Source organism: Melanotaenia boesemani, chromosome 13 (assembly GCF_017639745.1).
Source record: "Melanotaenia boesemani isolate fMelBoe1 chromosome 13, fMelBoe1.pri, whole genome shotgun sequence".
In the NCBI taxonomy this organism is placed as follows: Eukaryota; Metazoa; Chordata; class Actinopteri; order Atheriniformes; family Melanotaeniidae; genus Melanotaenia; species Melanotaenia boesemani.
This window is the reverse complement of record NC_055694.1, coordinates 7,053,951-7,072,825: the sequence shown is the minus strand read 5'-3', so window position 1 is coordinate 7,072,825 and position 18,875 is coordinate 7,053,951. Positions and strand designations below refer to the sequence as shown.

The 18,875-nt window shown below is 40.3% G+C and overlaps 2 protein-coding genes across 3 annotated transcripts; both read right to left on the bottom strand.

Annotated features, from left to right (window-relative positions):
* Positions 1-136: 136 nt before the first annotated feature.
* On the bottom strand, positions 137-5,635 carry xkr5l (XK related 5-like). The gene is made up of 3 exons (XM_042005139.1): positions 5,052-5,635; positions 2,689-2,888; positions 137-2,475 (listed from the first exon to the last, which is right to left on the bottom strand). The coding sequence occupies exons 1-3, from the start codon at positions 5,585-5,587 to the stop codon at positions 1,508-1,510; spliced, it is 1,704 nt and encodes a 567-aa protein (XP_041861073.1). The 5' UTR covers positions 5,588-5,635; the 3' UTR covers positions 137-1,507.
* A 1,822-nt stretch (positions 5,636-7,457) lies between these two features.
* Positions 7,458-18,400, bottom strand: LOC121651595 (ras-related protein Rap-1A). 2 transcript variants are annotated; one of them, XM_042003915.1, is made up of 9 exons: positions 18,314-18,400; positions 16,392-16,538; positions 14,071-14,158; positions 13,423-13,491; positions 13,255-13,311; positions 13,026-13,166; positions 11,568-11,711; positions 9,767-9,882; positions 7,458-8,179 (listed from the first exon to the last, which is right to left on the bottom strand). In XM_042003915.1, the coding sequence occupies exons 3-8, from the start codon at positions 14,125-14,127 to the stop codon at positions 9,796-9,798; spliced, it is 555 nt and encodes a 184-aa protein (XP_041859849.1). In that variant the 5' UTR covers positions 14,128-14,158; positions 16,392-16,538; positions 18,314-18,400; the 3' UTR covers positions 7,458-8,179; positions 9,767-9,795. The 2 variants fall into 2 exon arrangements, with proteins under 2 accessions (XP_041859849.1, XP_041859848.1); XM_042003914.1 differs by lacking the exon at positions 18,314-18,400 and adding an exon at positions 18,149-18,263.
* Between the last annotated feature and the right edge of the window lie 475 nt (positions 18,401-18,875).

The following is an 18,875-nucleotide window of genomic DNA, read 5'->3' as shown; positions in this document are numbered from 1 at the left end:
AACACACAAACATAGAAAGAAATTTCCCTCTTGCCACTACTCTACAGAAAAACAACCTTGATGTCAGAACGAATGGTTAATATTTATTCTAATGATCCATAAATTCCCAGTGATGTCCAAAGAAAGTTTCTGGAAAAGAAAGATTTAATTAATTTGTCACTAATTATGGCTTAGAAAAAGCAAACCTAAATGCATTCAGGTAATGAACTTCAAAATGATCAATCCTAGCATTAAACTACAGCAGTATAACCACACTTCTTTTAGTCAGTGCAAAGCAGGTCAGCTGAAAACCTAAATAATCATATTTTTGAGAAATTATCACCAATAGGTTTGTTTTCAGTAAAAAAAAAAAAAAAAAGTTTAACTCAACACACAGCTTAAAGCATTGAACTTTTTCTGTTTCCACACAATCTGTAACAAATTACACATTTTTATTTATTTATTTTAGAAATTATATGGAAACAATTGTAAACTAAAGTGTTACTAAAAAGTACCTCAGCCCTGAATTATCAATCTTATATTTTTTTTAGGAGTCTGCAGCTATTTTCTGAATGAAAGACAGTGCTGAGTTTCTCTTCATTGTACAGTAATTTATGTATAAAACATTGTCTTTTTGCATGTATAAAATATGAACATGTTGAATCATATCTGGAGAATACATCCTGTAAATGTGATGGAAATCATAATGTGGCCAATGTTCAGCATATACACATTCTGGAGGAAGGTGCATCTTGTTAAAATTAATATGGTGATATGTCCCAAATTGCTTGTAAACACACACTATTTTTTCAGCTGACCTTAACAAAAAATAAAAAAAAAACTACTACAAGAATGTTGCATTACAACAAAAAAATGCTCAAGAAGTCTTTGTCACAAGTAATCACATTGTCAACAGTTTTTACATTCAGCTCAAATGTTGCCTTTAACCTGCCCTTCAGATTTGAAGCAGCGCTTCCAGAGACTCCTTCAACATACTGAAAACCTGTGGGAAGTGATGTTTTCTGTGGATCATGTTTAAAATGACAGCCTCTTCAACTGCCTCACCTGCTCATTGAACAGTGTTCTAGCTGCCATAAACGATCATGCATGTTGAAGGCTCGTCTCTGTTGTAAGCAACCTGGAGAAGGTGTGTTGAAGCACCCTCACTCAGAAGGACTTTCTTTCTCTGATTTGATAACAGCTCTACTGCTCTGCCTACCTGTAAGACTCTTCAAGTTTACCAGACAGTGAGCTTTGCAGCTAACTGCTGCCTCCTCCTGTGTCACACCTGAGAATTGATACAGAAACCAAAATATGCACCATCATTTCACACTATCACAGGATATTTTCTTCTTAGAACATAAAGACACAACACTCCATCCATTTTCTTTGCCTGTTTGTGTGCAGTGCCTGGCAGCACAAGTGTGGAGCAGAGGCAGGCTGCTCAGTGAGAGCCATCCTCCTGCCGTTTTAATTAAAGGCAGGATGTCCACACTACAACGAGCTGAGTCACAGCACCTTCAGCACATTACACGGTGGTTTCATACTCCATCACTTCTTTGGGTGTGCCCAGGCAGCGATACTGAATCCTTGGAGTGACTGGGGCAGCACTCTCGAGCACCAGGATAGTTTTACGCAGTCGACGGTCAATGAAGTGAGCATCCCAGGCGGGGTATTTCTTTCTGGGCAAGTCTATTCGGATGACGGGCCCCTCTGTCCTGGGTTTGAGGTGAGGCACTGGGAGCTTAGCTCCTCTGGGAGGCCGGACCTGAAACACATCTCCATCTATCCCAGGTCCCTGCTCCCTTTCTGACCCTTTAGTTCTCTGGAGGGTCCTGGGAGGACTGCTCACCAGATCAGGGGGGAGGCTGGAGGCTGGGGAGGCCAGCGACTCTACAGGCACCTCCTTTGTTACTATATAACCCCACCCTGAGACTGAGCCATCAGGATGCAGCAGACAGTAATACACAAACATGAAGAAGGTGCCCAGAGCATAGCTGCTGGCCACCACACACACCATGATGACGGCGTAGAAGTCAGAGTTGCCATGGCGCTCAGCACTGGTGCGGTACAGGTACCAGGCGGTGGTGAGCGCCACATTCTCAATGAACACAGTCAGGCTGTAGATGAGCATCCTGCAGCGAGTGCGCCCCTCCCTGACGCTGAACCAGCAGAAAACATACATGATGCCGACCATCATGTTGTAGATGATCTCCTCCCATTTGGACATGCAAAAGTCTGTCTCGCCTTGAATTATCCAAAAAGTCATGATGCACCAGTGGGCTACGATGAAGATGCCAAAGTAAAGCTGGAACACAGAGGCAAATAAAGCGAAGGCCAGAGTGCGAGCTCCGATGGTGAACAAGTGCCACAGAATCTGAACTATCACGGCTTTGTAGGTCATGGGGAGCTTATCATCTCGAGAGTCTCTCAAGACTTTCTGATAGGAAGAGATCATCCAGGCGAGGGATATCAGTGAGGCAGAAGCTGAAAGCCCTGATGAGGGAGGAAAAGAAGTTAGCTGGATAGAAACAGTGGCAAAGTTATTGTCTTAATACTTAGCAAAGAAAAATGATAGATTTCCTCAGCTTTGTCTGAAGCAAGCTCAAGTGAATCATCATCTCCAACATGTGTGCAGCGTGGTCTGCAGATTTGTGATTGACTAATGCTGATGATTAATGCAGTGTTGGGTCACGCTGGGGCACTCACCCTGGAGAGGCAACACCTGACTGGTGTGGATCATGATGCTGAGCTGCAGCACCAGCTGGGGAGCGCTCTTCAGGAAGGACTCGAGCAGACGCAGCATGCTGATATCTGCGCTCTCGAACATCATGCGCCAGTAGTAGTGGCGGCGCTCTGGGTCTCCATGCCAGCGGCTCTGCACCCCCAAATACAAGGCGTGGACATACCTGTAGATCAAACGCATTCATCAGTTTCTTTATTTGATCTTATTTGTTTTAATTGGTCTTATTGTGTTGGATTTCACTTGTTCTTATGTCACGTTTATACATATGTCTGAAGTTTGTATCCATTGTATGTTTTATTGTTATATAGTTTCTTAGATTTGGTTATGTGCAGCACTTTGTTTCAGCTGTGGTTGTTTAAAAGTACCTTATAAATAAAGTAGGTATGGTATGGTATGGTAGCAATGCAATAAGAAGAAGTAGAGGGGAAAACATTTGAACATCAAACACAGTCTCTAAGCAGTCATAACTCACTTCAAATTCTGGGAGCTGTCCTTGCCAAAAAGTTGGTTACTTGCTCTTCTGGAACTCAGATTAGACTGAAACTGAACTAAGCATCTCTGTAGTTATAATTCTAGTACAGGCATCAGAAGAGGAGTCTATCTGAGGAGAGCAGCTTCACCTTTTCAATTAAGATAAGTCACAAAAATGCAGAGGATGCAAAGAAAGAGAGGCTGCAGACAGAAATTAAAATGATTAGCATCAGTCTGAAGGTATTCTTTTAAGTTACATATATTGCTGGCATATTTCTGCTTATATAAGTTTCTGTTATGCAAGCATAAAGTGTGTACATAATCTTTTTCATAACAGGGAATTTTTTTGTAAGCACTGGTGATTATCGGGGGGACTGAAGGGATAAATATCTCTGTAATTGCCTCAGGGAGGAGGGTCAGAAGAGGCCCAAGAAGCACACTGAACCACAAGGGAGTTTCAATAACCCTTCTTTGTTCTGGCTCCCCCACACAAAACATAGCATGGGATGTACACTGAGAATAATAGAGCATATGAGCAGTAATGAGGGGTCAAAGACTTGCAGAAGGACATGCACGGTTTCACTGCACACTGTCTGCCTGTGATCCAATCCCATATCACATCTCATGTGTGCTGACATTCAGTTCAGGTAGCCAGCCTAAATTGATCTGGGTTCACCCAACTAACTGTGTATCAGTGACGGATCATTCCCGAGTTAACAGCTGAGGGTGAAACACACAGCAGTAATCCTCTTAATGTGCAGACACACTAGTCTGAGAGCAGCACCAGTGAATGGGGCATGCACAACAGCTTTAATGGCCTTACCGGTAATTCTGTGCTGCCACAATGTTGTAATGTGCTCCTGGACACACACACGCACACACACACACAGTCTCAGACTCTTTGGTAGGAAGTAAGGAATCAATATTGCCTATAGGGCAGTCTCAAGAGGAAAGAAGAGAGAGGCCACAAAGAGACACACATATGTTGTCCTATGCGTAAGTCTAACAATGGATTAGAATCTGATTTCACTATTTCTTGAATTCTCAAATAATGTCTAGAAAACAGAACTTTTCTTTGAATAGATCTGAGTATTTTCTAACCCCCCTCCCACCACAGTTCAGCTGAATGCCTCCTCTCAGCTGGCAGCAGTTCAAACCTGTCAAAACCTATCAGAGCTCTCGAAGTCTGAGATCCGACTAGCCATCACTGACTGAGCAACTGACCTACAGACCTACTGCCATCCATGTGAAAGTAATGCCAAACTGTACCATGAATTGTTTCTTGTCTTGTGTCTCGTGAAAAATGCTTAGTCATAAAACATGGCTTACAGTTTGAAAAACTGTTTGGAGACATGAAGCATTGTTGAGACAAGGTAAGACCTGAAAATGCAAAGGGAAGTACACTGCAAACAGAAAATAACTCTTAAGACATGTAGGATCATTTCATCCTCTTAGGCAGCCAGGCTGTTTCTTTGTTTATTTATTGGTCTTTTCTATAGAAGACGATTAGTGTGAATGAGATTAATTTTTCAGGAGATGATTGACTTAGAGACCTGTCAGCGGGATGAAGGGAGTGGGTGGAGTCTAAATGCTCTCTTTCTAAGCTTGGAAGAGATGTCAAACAACACAAAAAGGACACACACACACACACACACACACACATATATATATATATACTGTATATTCTGACACTTTGAGGAGAGTTTTTTCTGAATTATTAGGTTTCATAACTACAGGGAGTGATGCTGGACCCTCTGGGACACACGGGCGTGCACACACACACAACCACACCAAAAGCAGAGACAAGATGTGGGGTGCCCTCTCTTCTCTGATCACGACCAGTTTTCAGACATACCTCCAGACCTGTGCCAGCTGAAAGATGTGAATGATGGCCTGGAAGAACCACATGAGGGCTCTGCAGCAGCCCCGGGCTCCACCCCCGGTGCCCGGCCTTGACAGCAGCCCGGCCGAGGCAGCATGGCCAGCGCCCCGCTCGCCGCTGTCCTTGGTGCTGAAGTCGCTCTCCTCCGCTCCCGACGCTGCCACAACAGCGGCCGCAGCCGTGCTGCTCTCGACGGTTTCCGAGAAATCATAGGCGAACCATCGGAAGCTCAACACTTGTACTACTACGGAGGGGACTATCACAAAGACCAGAGTCAGTGCAAAGCACCAGTACTCCCTCCTTAGGTAGTAGTCGGCAGCCAGCCACAGGTCTGAGGCCCCGTCCGAGAAGAAGACCAAAAGGGCGCAGAGCGTCCAGCAGCAGTCCTGGAGGGTGTAGCGCTGCGCGGTGTGACGGCGCTGGGGACGCCGCGAGTCCGACCTGGAAGGACACTCGGGTGGGATTTCGTTTCGTAGAGAGACGGGTGCACCGTCAGATTTCGCGGCCATGTTTGTTGTAGGGAAGGGAGTAAGAGATGGGAAAATGATGGAAGGGGGGAGGGGGGTCGCGTAGCCTGTGGGCCTGCGTGTGAGAGAGAGGGAGGGGAAAAAAGAGGCGGAGAGGAGGGTCAGTGTGGGCGAGGAAGACGGGGAGTCACTGCCCCTTATCAATCTGATACCATCGGAAGATTTCTTAGCATCATTAAAGGCTGATTTGTTTGGTTGACACGAGGTTACTTTCGGTCATTCCCGCACAGGAATTCTGTAACACTTAAGGAATCCACTTGGTGGAAAATAATCTCACAGATACAATAACAGTTTGTTGCAAAGGTAACACCAGTAAAACATAAAGAAATCTATGTTGCATGAGACTTTTTCTGTGATAGCCTATATTATTGAATGCAACATTGTTTAAATATTAATTAGCCTACCTTTGTTTTATGTGAATGAGTGAACGGTATTTTACTGTTGGTGGCAGTAAAGTTCTTCTAATTCAATCCAATGGTTCCCAGTCTTGACATTATTAAAGGGGGAGAGGGGAGAAAATTGTTATGCTGCACAATTAAAAAAAATGAAGTATTTGGCTTCAAAAAAGAAGCTGGGGACATCATAGAACCTGTGACATCTGATCATGTGATAGAGAATGAAACAATATAAAACATAAATAGCAGAAGTCAAGTGAGGCACTTTGTGACATTTTAACAAAAAAAAAAAAGCATTTGTTTTATGCATTTCAGTCAATCAGTTTTATACTCAGTATATTTGTTTTGAAATGGTCTGGTGTAGTACACCAGTTCAATTGCCTTTTAACAAAAATTGACAATCGACTAATCACATGGCAGCAACACAATGTATTTATTCATGCAGACATGTGAAGAGACTTGCTGAAGTTCAAATTGAGCATCAGAATGAGGAAGAAAAGGGATTTAAGAGGCTTTGGCATGGTTGTTGGTCTGAGTATTTCAGAAACTGCTGATCTACTGGGATTTTCACACACAACCGCAGGGTTTTCAGAGGTTGGTCTGAAAAAGAGAAAATAGCCAGTATGCAGCAGAAGGTAGGGTCAGAACATGGTGGGAACTACATTAAAACATGGGTCCATCTTGCCTTGTATCCATGGTTCAGGCCGATGGTGGCATAGTGAGATGGGGATATTTTCCTGGCATACATTGCGCCCCTTAGTACAAACATGGCCTGGTTTAAACACAACAGCCTACCAGTTACTGACCATGTCCATCCCTTTATGACACAGTGTAGCATCTTCTGATGGCTAACTCCAGCAGGATAATGCACCAGGTCACAAAGCTTCACTGGACTCCAACGGCCTCCACAGTCACCAGATCTCAATCCAATAAAGCTCCTTTGGGATGTGGTGGAACGGGAGATTCTCATCATGGATGTGCAGCAACAGTGATACCATCATGTCAATATGAACCAAAATCTCTAAAGAATGTTTCCTGCACCTTCTTGAATCTGTAACAAAGAATTTATGCAGGTCTGAGAGCAAAAGATGGTCGAACCGAGTACTAGCAAGGTGTACCTTTCAGAATCTGTTTACATGTTGAGGAAGCTTTTTTCTCAGCATCACTCTGAGGCGAAGTTTCTCTCCCTTCCTGCACTTAATCATCAAGTTAGTTTCTATTCTGCTTTTCCATGCAGCACCATGTGAGACTTTGAGGTCTTAGTTCCTCTTTCTCAGCTGCTTCCTCTCTTGACTCAAGCTTTTTCTGCAGACCCCTCTCGTAACTTTGAATCAGGCTGTCATTTCTACCCACAGGAAACACTTGTTCGACTTTCAGCTGTTCAATTTCCCCTATGAGTTGCTGATTGAAGCACCAAAGCCGTTTAAAAACTCTTTCAATAAGGACAATAGCAAAAATGAAAATGTACTAAAATTTAATCATAAAAGCTGGAAAATCATCTGTGACAGGGTAACAAGAAGCAATATTAGAGGTGGTTTAGTACAATATATTTTCAGTCTCAAGACAGAAATCAGAACCCCCCCTCCCCCCATCAGTCTATAAAATACTCATTTCCTTAACTTTATTATGCAAAAATGGAAGTAGAATATATTATGGGAAATATGGAAGGCTTGCAGCTCAATATAAAACAAAGTCACTTAGGAAAGATGTTATCAATACACATCTTTGTAAGTAGGAGCGAGTAACATATGGACAATGATGCATCTTCAATGACACTGTTAGTGCAGAAATGTACGAGAAGACCAACGTTTCACATGGATTCTTTCACAAACATATTGTCACAATATCCTTAAGATTGATGTTATGTTTAATAAAACATTTTAGTTCCCAAGAACGGATTTGAATCCAGTCTCCTCTTTTAAAATCAACACTTCCAGAAGAAAGACACCTTGGAGAAGAGAAACAGAACAGTTGTCATCATGTTGACAAGAAAGATTAAAAAAAAAGAAAAAAAGTGGATTCCTTTGCCATTACAAAGCAAAAAAGTTTCTTGAGAGTATGTGCCTTCTCCTGTCACTTTGCGAGTGGTGAAGTTTCTGTCAGCCTTTTTCAAAATGCTCTGGAGAGGACTTGGAATGCTGGCACCATCCACTGGGATTCAGTTAATTGTTACAAGTTTCTGCAAATGGAAGAAAAGATTTAAGTCAGAGCAAAAAGAAAGTGCACATTACTAGATGTTTGAAACAAGAACACAAAGTAAAGAGTCACTGGCCAATATGTTCTCTCCTAGAAGTTTTACTAAACCAGGGGTGTCTGAAGTCCGTCCTCAAGGGTCACTATCCTAAAGGTTTTGGATGTTTCCTGCTGTAGCACACCTGAGGACTGACTTTGGCCTTCCCTGGTGGAGATTCTTAGTCATCCAGGTCATGGTAATCATAAGAGCTTAAATAACAAACAGACTTTTATTTTCTTATAGGTTGCTTTTAACCACAACAACAAAAAATCTTTCAAATCAAACATGAACAAAAAGTCTTAAACTGACTCAACTGCTCATAGGAAGCATTTGTTATAATTTCTCCTGACAACCCATCAAGTCATTGTCTGTCTTCCAACTGATTGAGCTTGCCAGCAATTTCAAAATTATTTGGAAGCGGCTCTATCAGAAAAAAAATGTTTAATATTCATCTTTGATTAACTAGAAAAGATACAACAATCATCCGTCACTCCTGATATCCAACTGCATGATTTTCTGCTGATATGTTAATACAGACAGTTTTCTAGCTGAACCTCTGTGGAGGTTGGGATTTTTGCTCTATATCATCCAGTACATCAAGTGTATACAGTTCCCGAACAGCAAGTACGAGCAGGAAGAATGAAGCAAGCAGAACAATCACCATCTCAACCATCTTTTAACAGATAATTAAAGCAGTCATCCTCAAAATCGTGCAAGTCTGTAAGGTTTAGATTTTTTTGCTTTTTTCAGTCTTCTGCAGGTGACTTAATGATCTGTCACAAGGAGCAGTAGAGGGGCCATTAGGTTTATTTGAAGTTACATTTATGGTGATAAGCACTGTGGTTTCCTGAAAAAGCAAGAGCCACATTATATTTACTGTATCTAAATAAAGCTTTGAGTCTCCAGAGGCTGATTCTCTAAACCACTGAATTCACACACACACAAAAAAACCCACTGAAATCACTGGAAAAAAAATATGGCTTTCTGTCTAATAGGGTACATTTGTTGTAGAGCAGGGGTCTCCAACTCCGGTCCTCGTGAGCTATTGTCCTGCAGGTTTTAGATGTCTCCTACTACAACACTCTGCACAAGCCTGTTAATGACCCAGTGATTTGAGTCAGGTGTGTTTCTTCAGGGTAGAATCCAAAACCTGCAGGACAGTAGCTCACAAGGGCCGGAGTTGGGCCAGACATGATGTAGTCAGGTAAGATTACAGTTACTCTGCTCCAGCAGGAGGTGGTGCCACAACACTAACCCTATTCAACTCTGTTCGACAAGAGCCGCAATCCTACAGGTTTTCTATGTCTCCCTGCTCCAACAAATAGCATACTATTAAAATTTAAAATAAGTATTACTGAATATTTTCTTATAATTGCAGCAAATGACTTCCTCCTTTAATCCTCACATGTTACAGACTGAACAGTTAACTGCAATAGACCTAAAGTTTCTGCATGTTCAGTGGCAACCGATGAGCTCAGAGAGCAGCTGGATCCCTGCACGTCTAGAATAAATATAGGTCCAACTCCCACTCACCTGGCCTGAAGCAACCGTGGGAGCGCATCTTAGAGCAGTGTGCAACTTGGCTTCTTTTTTGTCTTCTTTTCCATCGGCGTTTTTCTGTTGATCTGTCGCACCAGATCATAGAAAATCTACAACACAGAGAAGATGATGGTCTCAACATTTTGCATTTCAACTACAGAAAAGGCAGCTCCAGACATTTGGCATCAACACTTAAACGTTCTTAACATATGCATGAGGCGGTGGATGTGTTTTTATTGGTCATCTAAATATTTAAACACAACTGACTGACATGCACTATGACTATATATAATTGTTTAGCTCAGTGAAAATGTTGCTAAGATATTACAGTGTGGAGACTCAGACATTGTCACTGAGCAGCTGTTCTGTGAGCTTTTGAAGAAGTAAAAACTTAGATTGATGTGCGTTATTCTAGCACACATGACAACACTGTTCCACCTGAAAGCCATCAAACCTTAGAGTGGTACAGTTGCTTAGTGTCTTCCCTTAGTAACACAGAGATTAGAGAGTAAATGCATTTGTAAAGCACTCTTCTGGACTATCTTGACATCTTGACTGAGTTAATGAAGTCTGACAGTTCAGCACTCGTGATTTTGGCAGCAAGTGACTGTGTGTAGCATAAAGTATATCCAAATCATTGTGGAGTTGAATCCTTTACGCGATTAGTCAAATTATTAAACCAGCCACTTAGAGCATTAAGTGGTAATCCAATGCCATGTCTCCTTGAAGGTAAATCCAAACTTTGTACAATTATATGTAGATGTTCAGGTTGTCTCATTTACACTCACCTTTATCAGCTGCATGTCAGCTAAAGGACCTGCCTTACCACTTGTATTTTCACTGGAGGTTTCAAAGATGGAGCAGATATGGACCCTCACCTCTTGTGCTCATACAGTTTTATTGGTTGAGTAGCAAAACTAACCATTTTAGCTCAAAACAATGTCCATTTAGTTTGCATTAAAATATCTTGCCTTCAGAAGTTGGCTGTTGTGGATCAGAGCTGCAGTGTTTTAGCAGGAATTTATGGATATGTTTGCACAAGATTCCTGGGTGAGTAAATAATGTTTTTTTTTTCATTAATTTGTCTTATTTAACAAAAGGTACCTTTGTTTCAGATAATATTGGTGCATGCATCTTTGTGTGTGGGATTTGAAAGAGCTGGTACTGAATGGCCTCTCAACCAATCATGAAGAACCTGACAGAGCCGGCATGTAACATGCAGTCTTGTGATTGGTTACAGCTGTGATTGGGGTGGGTCCTCCTCTTTCTGAGCAGGAGGCTTGAAGGGACGGTCTCAGCTGGTCTTAAGCTGTGAGTGAGCTGGTGCCCAGCTGGAGATAGTCCCTGAGTGTCACTGAATGTGAGAAATTATGACTAAAAGATAACCTTTTCTCATTTTCTGGCTCCATTTATCAGTTCATCACAGTATGTTTTGGGGTAAAAGTAAGGAAATTAAAGAAAAAAAAATCCCACCATAAATTTCAGGACCTCCCAGCAGTACCTGTTGAAGATCTCTAACGAGTAAGATTATTTTAAACTTGAGCTGCAACTTTACTTTTAATTTCTAAATGTAGTTCTACTCCATGTGCTGTGTGCTTTTCTATACGTTTTATTTTTTCCTGTTTAAAATACATTATAGTGAGCAGCATGAATGGGATTGCCTCAATTAAGAAACATGTTTTTATATACACATTTCTTTATGTGAAGTACTTTGACCTAAAATTTTGTTGTAAACTGGTGCTTTATAAATAAAAATGAACAGAAAAAGAAGAAAACATGTGGATTTAGTGCTTACCTCATTAACATTGATCTTTGATTTAGCTGAAGTCTCTAAAAAGGCACAGTTGCTCCACTGACGAGCCAGGTTCTGTCCCTGCTCCTTACCGACCACGCGCTCATCCTCCAGGTCACACTTGTTTCCCACCAGGATCATGGGAACCTGATTGATCAGAGAAAAGATCGAATGTTCAAGTAATGGCAATGTTTCATGTCTAAAACTGCACAAAACCAAAAGGAAATGAGAGGAAATTGATTAAACTGGGAGTAAATGGCTGTTTAGGGTGACTGCTTATAGCTGTCTAATAAGGTTTGCTCATGTTTGTCAGGCTCTGAATTCAGCCAGCTTCAGTTTGGAAATCTGTGATAGGCAGCAAGAACAGACTGACGACTTTGATAGTAATTATAATTACTCAAAAACCAGCTCCTTCTGAGTCCATCGTCATGACTGTGTGGCCAATCAATTACATTGATTACTGCTCATTTGGACAGTTAGATTAAGCTGCTCACACTTAGTGCAGCTGCTTCTATTAAGTTTTCAATGTAATATAAATCTGACACACAATGTTAAATATGTCTCTTACTTAGTTAGTAGAATTGTCAGACTTAATGACATAAATCTATTAAGCTGGATGAACCAGGCTTCTACAACTGCAGCACACCTGCTGATGACACGCAGGTCATTTCTCTACCTGTGGAGCTTCATTTAATGTCATCCTTGCAGCTAGCTGTTACTGTTTTTGCGGTTAAATTAAGAATATTCCTGATTCACTTTCCACACCAATTAAAAATTAAACAAAATGTCATTGACCACAACTAGTTAAACACCAAATGTATGTGTAAGGTAGAGGTATAAAAGTGTCTTGAAGAGATGCCGCAACAAAGATGCACAGATCAGTCAAGCAAGCCCCTATGAATAAATAAACACATTCAGCACGCTGCACATCCTTCCTCTAAATCAAAAGATATATGACAAAGGCTGAAAGAGGCAGATAGCATCTGACACCACCGCTGACATTTCTTTACTGTCACTAAGCTTTTGACCCCCTCAGTTCTGCCCTCTTCCCCACAGCGGTGACTCTAACGTGGGAGGGATGAGCCTGAGGGGGGACCCCAGCAGATTTTCAGAAACATACACAGGAGCAGATGATGCAGAAACATACAGTATGTGGAAGCCGTCTTAAACCTCACATGTGCAGTAGAATTTACCAACACAGCCACTCCTGTCCAGTAAAAACATTGTTCCAAAGATGTGCTGATTGTGAGTAACATTAATTTATATTCCTATTTTGCAAACCCTGAACTAACAAAGACTTTAAGTCTCATATAGATGGATGTCAGAGGATGTGTGTGCATGTCTGTACAAGCACATGCATGTTTTTTTGTACTTCATTAACTGACTTTAATCACATTAAATTAAACATGCATAAGAGAAACCTTTTACAAAGATTTGGATTTAAAAGAATGTTCAACCTACATCCTCGGTGTCCTTTACTCTTAGGATCTGCTCCCGGAGGTCCTGTAGGTCGTTAAATGTGGACTGCGCTGTAATGGAGTAGACCAAAGCAAAGCCTTGCCCATTCTTCATGTACAGGTCCCTCATAGCTGTGAACTGTTCCTGGTGAGCAACAGCAGAACGGACACGCCATCAGCAACATGTTTTTGCATTTACTTAAAAAGACTCCTCAATCCAAAACTTGACTTACTGTTCCAGCTGTGTCCAGGATTTCAAGCATACACTGCTGCCCGTCGACCTCGACTTGCTGTCGGGAGAAAAGAGAGAATGCTTTAACAAGATGAAAGGAGGCATTTGTACAGCTAAGACTCTTTTTCCTTGAAAATCTTCCGGTCATATGAAATGCCTTTGGCCCTACCTTTCTGTAGGAGTCTTCTATGGTGGGGTCATACTTCTCCACAAAAATGCCTTGAACAAATTGGACTGTCTGAAATGGATGAAAGGAAATTAAATCAAGAGTAAACCAACATCAGTTATAAACATACAGAGTTATAGCTTCTTGCAAAATCAGACTAAAAAGCACAGGGCCATCCACACTATTTCATTTGAATTTATGTCTATACTTTAAAATGTAGAAAGAATATCAAAGATGATTAATAACAGCATTAACAATCAACTGTGACTTAATCCTTTTATTAAAAATAATAAAATTTTCTTAAAGTTGATCTTGTATTGATCTAAAATTTCATGTAGATGTTGCATGCTTTATGTTTTACCAAATCAAAACAAAAGCAGTTTATTAAGAAAGTAACCATTAACAGCAGTGCAGCCTGCAACAACTCTGTTATTACACCTTCTTTAAGGGGATTATGGTTTAATCTAGATTAAATAGTTTTTGCATTTAACTTCATGGTTATTTCAGAGTTATGAGTCCTTACATAAAAACGGATGATTGTAAGCTAATGAAAGGAGAATGTGTTGCTGCGTTGTTGTGTTGACTTTAGCAAGAAATTAAAAAAAAATTATATATTTGATAATTTCCCAAAATTTGACAATATGAACTCACCAGTGCAGATTTTCCCACGCCTCCTGAACCCAGCACAACTAGCTTGTACTCGCGCATGGTGGGCAACTTCACTGGACAGCACAAGAGTCTGTGACAGAACAGACGATAAAAACACAGAATCATTGTAGTACAAATAAAAAAACAAACAAATAAATAAAAACATTAAACAAGCTTTTAAAATGTAAAAAAACTACTATTATTTAAATAACCTGACTAGCCCATTCACAGCTCAAATGTTGCATCATACCGGTGTTACTAGATTCAAATTAGGACATTTTACATGTCCCACAGTACATCAAAAGCTTTAAAACTGACTGAGCTTTTGTTCGGCTTAACACCATATCAGTACAGTATCTACAACTACAAAAAGTCACTGTTGATGTCAGCACATTGAAAGCTTACTCCTCTGCCAAAAATGAGCTCTCCTTCCCACCCACTGCCAAGGGAATCCAGCTGTCAGGATAATATGGGTGTTGCCTCTTGGACCAAAGCAAAAAAAAATCTAGAAAAGCTTTAGGAAATCATAGCCCTCTTCCATATGCTCAGGAATTCAGACCAGCATCTGGTCAGGTAGTAACACAGAATAACTCAATGCATTCACAATACTAAAACACTTTAAAACCTAGTGGGGCAGCAGACTCTGACATGCGCAATAGATCCATCCTGTGAATGCCTCTGAAGTCTGCAGGTCAGTTTTCCAGTGCTACAAATAACTTCATCTCATTACAATATAGGGAGAAAAAAAAGACCCATCATCAACTCCACCAGGCTGACACAGATTAGATGGCCTAGAACAAACTGGAACCGTGGGGGAACTGTCACAGATATGGAAACGTTTAAACTCAACAGGAATTTTCTACAGAAGATGGTGTAAAGACTGAGGAAACACCCAGTAAATATAACACTAGAAACCCTCTAGGAACTTTCTGGATTACAGTTTTGTGTCTTACTAATTTATTGTGCTACTGCAGTTACCTGGAAAGCCACCATCTTACGTTTTTTTTTTTTTTTTACCACTAAACTCACAGTTAGTGTGCAATGAATCAGATTATTTCAGAGAAATCTTGAGTCAACTTCCTGAGTATTCAGACATTTGCTGGAATATAAAGTGATTTTCATTACAGTAATTCTAAATAGTAGCTCACATACAATAACAATTAACCATGTTTCCTTAAAAAAAAAGTCTCAACCCTGATGATACAGACAGAAAAGAGTCACAAGAGGTAACAGGATGGCAGATTTACAGTTGGCTTCAGTCAGATGACGCCACAGGCTGTCTGCAACTCAAATTTGCATTAAAATCTTTGCTGCTCTACAAGACTGAAAAGGTACTCTGACAGAAATCATGCCAGCATCACATTAGTAGTTTCTACACAATACCTAGGGCTCACAAACACAAATTACTGAATTGTGTCAACTTTGTCAAATATGTACTTTTTGAACACAGACTCTTTGTATGAGAGAGAGACTGGTAAATAATCACAAATCCATTCTAGTCACTGGCCTGGTAAATATTACTGAGGTTGAGGTTATTACTGATGTTTGAGAAGCATGTCTTCAATACTATTCTGACACACTAATGTTAATTTAGTTTAGAAATGTCAAAGAGGGAGATGTACAGCAAAACCTCATTTAAGACCCTCTTTGAATCTTCTAATTATACTAGGTCTGTAAGACCTTTGTCAAACATTGTGAGAAACAATACAAAACCACTCTGTCCCACTCAGCTGGCATTAGCAATTCTAACTATGATGTATGAAGCACCACCAGAAACCCACAGTGTGAGACAAGCACACGAGGCACTCTACAAAGAGCCATTGTGATGAACCTCCTCTACTCAAGTACACCATACAAACAGAAAATGGAGATCAGAGAACACATGCATGATCACTGCTCTGAAATCATTACTGGGGCATCTGGGGTGCACTTAGGTGATGGCTGTATGTGCTTGACACATTTGTTATTCTAAAAATGATTTTATGGAAAACAATTTAATATGCAAGTCTGTGTGGGTGTCACAAAATTGCTTCAAGCTCTGACATCAGATAAGAAACCTGAGCCTCCCCCTGATAAGATGAGCCTGGACGCCAACAGCAGACATATCAAGAACTTGAGCTGACAACCCTAACTAATCCTACTCGTGGATATTAGTAATAAGAAAGCCTCCATGCATACTTATATCCACGATTGTGATAAAGAAGCAAATACAAAACTCCACTTACAAATAAAGACTTTTGCTAAGTTGTTCTTTAAAAAGAAAAAGGAAAATCTGCACAGCAAAACACACAATTACATTCATTCTATAAATTAGTTTCACTGACTGTGTAAACGGTGGCTGCTGATGACAACTCCCTCTACATCTGGGGAAAGGGGGCCCGACAGATCCTCAGGTGCAGATGTCAACCGGTCCACAAGGTGCTGATGGAAAAAGCTTGGCCACACCAAAGCACTCAGACTGGAAACTGGTCCTAAAGCAAACCAATAAAACTTTCATGTCAGCACTACTTACTTCGTCTAAATGAAACGGAATGATCTATTAAGAATCAAGTTTGTTGCCCTTTTCCTAAAAAAGGCTTTTATTTAATAGAAAAAAAAAAACATTTGCTAAACTGTTAATCAATTAAAATCAACCAATCAGGGCTGCCACAATCGAGGGACGTTAGTTGATTAATCAATGTAATTGCCCAATTTAAAGACTTATTCTGTGGATTTAATACTACTGCCTTTCCTATAATGGTGTTATTACTAAGGCCTTTGACTGCAATCATCTGAGTAGGTAAACTCATTTTTCCATATGTCTTAAATTCCAGTATGTGATCACAATGAGGCTGTGGTGTTTGGCCTTTCAATTAAAACTGAACTATGTCTCAAGCTGCTCATCAAATTGCAATCCGCAGAATATTAGAGAAACGTCAAGATAAATGGTTCATGCCATAAAAGTGAGATTAATTTGGCAAAAATTGCGCAAAACAGCAAAAGAACTGAAACTAACATTCTGTTGGTTTCATTTATACTTTTTAATCACTTGTAATAGTAAGAGCTGCTTTATTACATAACAAAAAAGTAACTTGTTCCTCAAAAGCCAAGAACCGCAAACATTAAAATAATTTCACATCAACCCTCAGACATGAAATAATTAGTTTTCCGTGGACTGTGGCTGAGCAAGCGAGTCGCCTCTTCACCTAAACTCAGTAATCGTATCAAGTGTCAGCGCCAGAGGGGGGCTAACTTAACTTAAATAGACACAAACACTTCGTTCTTACGGAGTTTTTAATTGTTTAAACAGTCTATCTTTTGAACACAACCTTAAACGCCACGGAAGCTGCGCACAGTTTACATGTATAGATACTAAGCAAAAGTTAACTTGTTTTCCTGACAACTTGCAGCGTAGTTGGTTTCGAAAGGAAGGGTGTGGCTATTAGTTTCCCAATGCAACACTGACTTTTCTTTCGTTTAAAAATCACCCGTCCGAAGTACAAAATGAACAACATTAAGTAAAAGTCCATTAAACGCAAATGTGAGAGAGCGAGCCTGATAACTTTACGCAGCTTGATTGCAACTAAGTTTGACAACTCATTTGTTAGCATTTAGTTAGCGTGTCAGGTACATGCTAACTAACATTAATGGGTAGTAGCCTGGAAAAGAAGGGGTGAACGGTGGATTGCAGACACTGCGATAACGAAAGTCGGCTTGGCGGACAAAATACACCGAAGTACACACTTTTACATGTGCTGTTCTTTGACAAACAATGCACTCTGTTTAAGTTGCCAACCACTTCACACAACTATTTAGCTAACACGGACCGCTAACAAGTTAGCTAACTAGTTAGCATTCGACTGAACTCTCACAAATAATATTTTCCACCTGCGGTTTGAGCTTTAAGTCGCCATTTGGATATATGTTAGCATGCGGATAAATTAGTACGTGTGTAAAAAAAAGTCGAGGTACAAACAAACACTAAATGACTTGAATCGCAAATAATGTATGTTGCCGACAACTCGTTAGTCAGTCTTTAGCCGCCGTTAGCCGCTCAGTTCAGTCATTTAAGTTAGCCTGTAAGCTAAGCTACTTTACCCACCAGCACCATTTCTTAGCAGTGAAACCAGAAGTAATTTCAGCGTCTGGTAGAAAATAATCAAATGCTTACAAACTAATTATTAAGATATTAAAGCTTAACACTTGATAATTTGCTTTCAAACAATCAATTTGACTCAGAAAGCCCAGCTTCTGACAAGACACTTACCGTGCTCCGCTGTGTGCGTTAAATGAGGCTGTTGATGTACGGAGGGGTCTGACTACAGCTGTTGATTGGACCAGAATCAGCCAATCATGGCAATCCAGGTTACGATACAAATAAATTCCCCTTACTTCAAACGCAATTATTCCCATCAATACATGTCATCAATACAAGTTTTATGTATAAGTGTTGAATGTTTACTCAAGTACCCAAGCATTATGCAGAAAATATACTAAATTAAATTACATACTAGTACTTGTCAGTATCAGATTGCATTTTATTGGGATTACAAAAACAGACTAAAAAGAAATAACTATTATCTGCCCCCAGATTACATTTTAAAGAGGTGTTAATGTTTTTATATGACATTTTCAAGGATTACTTAATAACATTTTGATAAGATAATTGAAACATGACAGCAAAAACTCAAACAGCACAAATGTAAATCATTAGGTTTGTATTAAATCCACTTATCCACTTGGTTACTACAAACAAAACTGTCAAGCAACATTTGTTCATTCATTACTATGTGGCACTGGTTTGTGTTGAGCTGTCTCCTCATAGAAAT

Coding starts and splice junctions, on each gene's coding strand:
- xkr5l (XM_042005139.1), bottom strand. CDS start 5,587: ATGGCCGCGAAATCTGACGGTGCACCCGTCTCTCTACGAAACGAAATC. Junction 2,889..5,051: donor CAGCTGGCACAGGTCTGGAG/GTATGTCTGAAA, acceptor TTTGATCTACAG/GTATGTCCACGCCTTGTATT. Junction 2,476..2,688: donor TCAGGTGTTGCCTCTCCAGG/GTGAGTGCCCCA, acceptor CTCCCTCATCAG/GGCTTTCAGCTTCTGCCTCA.
- LOC121651595 (XM_042003915.1), bottom strand. CDS start 14,127: ATGCGCGAGTACAAGCTAGTTGTGCTGGGTTCAGGAGGCGTGGGAAAA. Junction 13,492..14,070: donor GCGTGGGAAAATCTGCACTG/GTGAGTTCATAT, acceptor CATCCATTTCAG/ACAGTCCAATTTGTTCAAGG. Junction 13,312..13,422: donor TAGAAGACTCCTACAGAAAG/GTAGGGCCAAAG, acceptor TTCTCCCGACAG/CAAGTCGAGGTCGACGGGCA.